The sequence below is a fragment of the Aspergillus caelatus genome (assembly GCF_009193585.1).
Source record: "Aspergillus caelatus strain CBS 763.97 unplaced genomic scaffold BDV27scaffold_580, whole genome shotgun sequence".
In the NCBI taxonomy this organism is placed as follows: domain Eukaryota; kingdom Fungi; phylum Ascomycota; class Eurotiomycetes; order Eurotiales; family Aspergillaceae; genus Aspergillus; species Aspergillus caelatus.
The window spans coordinates 1-4,868 of NW_022475843.1; the positions used below are offsets into that span (position 1 = coordinate 1).

Genomic DNA, 4,868 nt, shown 5'->3' on the forward strand with positions numbered 1-4,868 from the left:
AAAAAAAAAAAAAAAAAAAAGGGAAGTACATACACTCTGGGGTGGGCGATTCATAATATCCGGTGCTGCGATCTCCATTCCCAATCCCATATCAGGGAGACCAGAGGTGATCATAATGATCCAGAGAATTTCGACGGGTGCAATGGGAAACACGGACTGTCCGTTGACATCCTTGAATACCAGACCAATGAGTAGAGTAAGCGCAAGTCCAACGTTTTCGGCTAACAAATGCAGGACGAATTTTTGAATGTTATCAAAAATTCGACGGCCCTCTTCAATTCCGTTGATGATGGAAGCGAAATTGTCATCCATCAGAACCAGTTCCGAGGCATCCTTTGCTACGTCAGAACCTGCCTGTCCCATAGCAATACCAACATCAGCCCGCTTGAGAGACGGTGAGTCGTTAACACCGTCACCCGTCATTGCCGCGTATCGGCCACGACGGTGCAAAGCATCAATCATGCGGACCTTTGTGTGAGGCGCGCAGCGAGCAATAACTAGCGGGAGAGTGGGGAGATCATCAATCTCGTCTTCCGTCAATTTATCGAACTGGCTGGCTGTCATGACCATGGCATCCGCCACATCCTTTGCGACGCTGTCCATGTTTGCAGGAATAATGCCGACCTGCGCTGCGATAGCACGTGCTGTACCGGGGTGGTCACCTGTCACCATGTGCACAGAAATTCCCGCGCGGTAACATTCTTCGATGGCACCGGCAGTTTCGGGACGAGGGGGGTCATAGAGACCAATAAGACCGCAGAACGTGAGGTCTTTCTCAATTTCCTCTCTTGGAGGAACTTCCTCTCCGTTGGCGGGGCCCTTATTCTCCCGGCAAGCGAGGCAAAGCACTCGAAGGCCTTCCTTGGCCAGAGCTTCCATGTTCTGCAGGATTTCTTCTTTCATGCTTTCCTCCAGGGGAACGGGACTAGAACCAGCGGTCCAGATGACTGATGTGCAGGAATCCACCACACGTTCGACGGCGCCTTTGGTGAAAACCATCTCGCGGTCACCTTGGGCGAAAATCACCGACATTTTCTTCACGGTCGAATCGAAAGGATATTCGGCTTTCTGGGTCCAAACCGGCTTTTCGCCCTTGGTCCAACGATCACGGCCCCAGTTGAAACGAGACGCGAATACCTGGATAGCGATATCCGTGGGTTCACCACGTGCTTGCCATTCATCATTCTCCGACTTGTGGACATGGGCAAGGTTGGCCATTGCCGCGACATTAAGGTAGTCTTCCAACACCTGGTTCTCCTTCAGTAGATCTTGAGGGTCTCGAGGCTCTCCTTGTGTATCACGTTGGAGCTCAACAGGGGGTTGAGATAGCAGGCTCAAGTCTCCTTCTTGGGGGTTCAAGGGATCGCTAGAGGATCCTACGGAGTATGTACCGAGTGATGGGAGCCAAGCCCTTTTAGCAACCATACGACCCTGAGTAAGTGTTCCGGTTTTGTCTGAGCAAATGTTAGTCACAGCGCCGAGAGCTTCCAAGGAATCAAGCTTTCGGACAATGACATTTCTTTGTACCATCTGCTTGGTGCCTACCGCCATAGTAATAGTCAAGACCACCACTAGACAGGCAGGAATCATAGCCAGGCCAGTTGCCACTGCGTAGATGATGACTTCCTTCTCATTCCGCATCTCGTTTGCACCCATGACCACAATAGCGAAGACCACGGCAATTGCGAAGAGTAGTAAGGCCAACTTAGAGAGCTTCCGTTGTAAAGGGGTTCCGACATTGATACCCAAGAAGCGACCGACTGCATCGGTGCAGGTCAGGGTCCACGCTTCCACATACCAGCGCTTTTTGGTCTCGCCCTGGGGACCACGCTTAACGGGCCGTCTCTTGGAATCCCCGGCACGGAGGGCGGCGGCGATCGCACCGATTTCCGTCCTCATTCCGGTCCCAACCACAACCCCACGGGCGCGGCCCCGGGTCACGGTAGATGAACTATAAGCAATATTCAGGCGATCGCCCGGTCCCGTATCAGGGTCGAACACAGAGTCAACCTCCTTTTGTACTGGCAGGGATTCACCGGTTAACAGCGCTTCGTCGGTTTCGAAATTCATGGCATCAACGAGCCTACGGACGAGGTTAGCTGAGTCACTTTGTCGGACGAGCAGTTCTCGCTAGGTACATACCTAAGGTCCGCGGGGACGGTGTCACCCACTTTAAGCTCGATCATATCTCCGGGAACGATCTCGGTGGCAGGGATGGTACTGGTCTTGCCGTCGCGAGTGGCTACACCGGTTGGGGAACTCAAGGAGCGCAGGGAATCCATGGTCTTTTCCGCTGCATAGTCCTGGTAAACACCAACCACGATGTTGAGCAGGATGACAGCGCCAATAACACCACCCTCGATCCATGATTCAATACCGAAACTAACCGCCATCGCAATGATGAGAACCTATAATTGTTGTACAGAATTAGTCCATTGTTCCAAAGTCCATGTGCATAGGGACCTCCACGTACCAGCATCATTGCATTGGCAATTTGTCGAATGATAATCTTTATAAGGGAGACCCCTTCTCCGCCCTCCAGTTCATTGGGCCCATACTGACTAAGACGGTTCTTGGCGTCCGCCGTTGTGAGGCCTTCCTCCGCGTTCACTTTGAGCTCTTGGAGGACGGCATTGTAGGAGAGGGAATGGGCGGGTTGCGATAACGGCTGAGCCGTATCAGTCTGCTTCTTCTCGTTGTTTGTCATGTTGTTGTGTGTCTATATGTAGTTGTGTTTTTTGTGTCAATGGGTTTAAGAAAGAGTTATATGATATGATAGAATCTAATAGTGGGGCTTGTCCTTAGGGAGGCTCCATATAGATTGTATCCTCCAAGCAATGTGAGTCCATACACCTACACCAGGCAGAGAATACACCTTAGATCGGGGTAGTTATGGATCGGGGAGGAATTGAGAGAGGAGATTTAACCTTTTTCTTTCTTTTCCATCCGGGAGGAGGCGGGGGAACTGTCGGGTTTATATGTTGCTCTTGGATCATGACGCGAACAAAGGTTCACTTCTTGGCATGGATTCCCTTGATTATCGTGAATTGACGACGGAAGAGCCAAGAGCCAATAAGGGCCCAAGGAGCATGAGAGTCTTGGCGAATAACCTTGGGTTTGGAGGCAAACGATGGTTGGATGATGACGCATTCGACCAATGCCGTCGCCACGTGAGAGTCGCTTAAAGCTGGGCAGAGGCAAATGACTGGCCAGACCGTCGTCGACCCAGCGGAATGCCAAGAGCGTTCCGGGGCGCGGGAGACTTGGCACCTCTTGGGTTATTTCCCGCCTCGGCTTCTCTGCACGCTTGGTCAGTCTTGGCCAGACGCAAATGGAGGGGGTCTGAGAGCCAGTCGCCGCTTGAAATGCTGCCCCATCGCTCTTTCGAATCGGCCAAAAATAATTCTTCGTCTTTCTCTCTGACTGGTTACTGGTCCCCCCCCCCTTTCCCCCTCCTTCCCACCCCCCACACACTCTGCTCTTATCGTTGTCCTGACCGGCCCTATGCGAATCCCGACGCCGCTGTTTGAGCCGACCTATCCGATCCTCTGCGTCTGATACATCTTATTGGATCTGTCGCCAGTTAGTTGCTCCTCTTCAAGTCGTTCTCGTATTGACACGAGACATCACCACCGTCGTGTCGCCCGTGCTATGGCGGATGATCCGCCCGGCTCTGAAATCGCCGGCGTCGTGGTCGGAGCGGTGCTACTCTTTGGCGCCATTAGCTTGGTTCCTATGTGAGTTCATTCGTCGAGTCCATGATCCCCGCTGCAGGAGAGAATCTTCCATGCATTTCGATTGGGACTGGTCATCTACCAATGTTGGCAGTTGGGTCTCTTCGCATCCTCTACTTCTTCACATCTACCCAGAGATATATATTGTCATTTCTCTGCCAAGCACCAGCAAACGGTTGACAACCCAGGACAGACTGATTATGTGGCGTCACCGTCGACGAGCGGCGGCGAGAAGAGCCAGTGAAGTGCACCTCCTTCAGGTCAATGGGTGCATGCGACAGGTATCGGTGGAGCGATGGCTGAAAGAGTTGACCCGATCGGAAAATGGGGAACAGCAGCAGCAGCAACAGCAGCAACAGCAACAGCAACCGCTGCGGCACTACGCTCAAGAAACCTGGTAGGGTTGCGCATCCCATTGTTGGAAGCACGCCGGGACTCTTGGCCCTGGAGATGCGGGGACAGGGCTGGCACTAGTGGGCTTGGCCGTTATCATCGGGACCCGTTTCGTTTCTGTTCACGCTCTCTGATTTGCTTTGGTGTTTTCTTCCAGTTCCATCTGCCTTTCGACTCTCGTAGCACCGTCGTCTTCGCAAGACACGCTACCGTCTTCTCCAGAACCCGCCTGCATCCTCCCTCATTCTCGCTCAACCATCGCTCTCCACAGTCATGACACGCTTACCCCTGATGCTGACCCTCCTCCCTCCGTGCTCGAATCAGATCGGATGCGCTACCGCTACCGCGACGGCGACCGCAGTGTCCTCATTCTGAATCAATGTAATCACGCTTTCCACGCTTCCTGTCTTGCGTCATGGTTCGCCTATGGCCAGTACAAGTGCCCCATCTGTCAGACCGTGTACTCCCCCCACCACTGAACCCGGGTAAAAACCTTTTTCTTCTCTCATTTCTCCTCGGGACTCTCTCACTTGCTGATCATCCAGGATGAATGGATTGCGACATGGCTGGTTCCATGGCTTTGCTTGGCGCCTTAATTCAGGTCTTGGTGCTTTTTCCGTTTTTTTGTTTCGATCCGGATCTGATCTATCTTTCCCTATTAGTTTCTTTTTCTTCTGATCTCATGGGGAAGGGGTGTAATCTTCCCGGTTTTGGGGAAGGCCTTTTTTTTTTTTTTTCTGT

At 52.5% G+C, this 4,868-nt stretch overlaps 2 protein-coding genes across 2 annotated transcripts; one reads left to right on the forward strand and one right to left on the reverse strand.

Annotated features, from left to right (window-relative positions):
- Window positions 1–33: 33 nt before the first annotated feature.
- On the reverse strand, window positions 34–3,372 carry BDV27DRAFT_139906 (uncharacterized protein; the record flags this gene model as incomplete). The annotated part of the gene is made up of 3 exons (XM_032069544.1): window positions 2,474–3,372; window positions 2,143–2,408; window positions 34–2,083 (listed from the first exon to the last, which is right to left on the reverse strand). Coding segments are annotated over exons 1-3 (2,550 nt in total), but the record flags the coding sequence as incomplete, so codon positions are not given.
- A 67-nt stretch (window positions 3,373–3,439) lies between these two features.
- On the forward strand, window positions 3,440–4,866 carry BDV27DRAFT_139910 (RING finger protein). The gene is made up of 3 exons (XM_032069545.1): window positions 3,440–3,737; window positions 3,928–4,131; window positions 4,285–4,866. Exons 1-3 carry the CDS (start codon window positions 3,652–3,654, stop codon window positions 4,604–4,606), a joined length of 612 nt encoding a protein of 203 aa, XP_031920199.1. The 5' UTR covers window positions 3,440–3,651; the 3' UTR covers window positions 4,607–4,866.
- The last annotated feature ends 2 nt before the right edge of the window (window positions 4,867–4,868 follow it).

What these genes read in the sequence shown, in the direction of transcription:
- BDV27DRAFT_139910 (XM_032069545.1), top strand. Translation starts at nt 3,652, where the DNA reads ATGGCGGATGATCCGCCCGGCTCTGAAATCGCCGGCGTCGTGGTCGGA. An exon ending in GCCATTAGCTTGGTTCCTAT is followed by an intron (nt 3,738 to 3,927) that starts GTGAGTTCATTC and finishes AACCCAGGACAG; the next exon opens with ACTGATTATGTGGCGTCACC. An exon ending in CACTACGCTCAAGAAACCTG is followed by an intron (nt 4,132 to 4,284) that starts GTAGGGTTGCGC and finishes GTTTTCTTCCAG; the next exon opens with TTCCATCTGCCTTTCGACTC.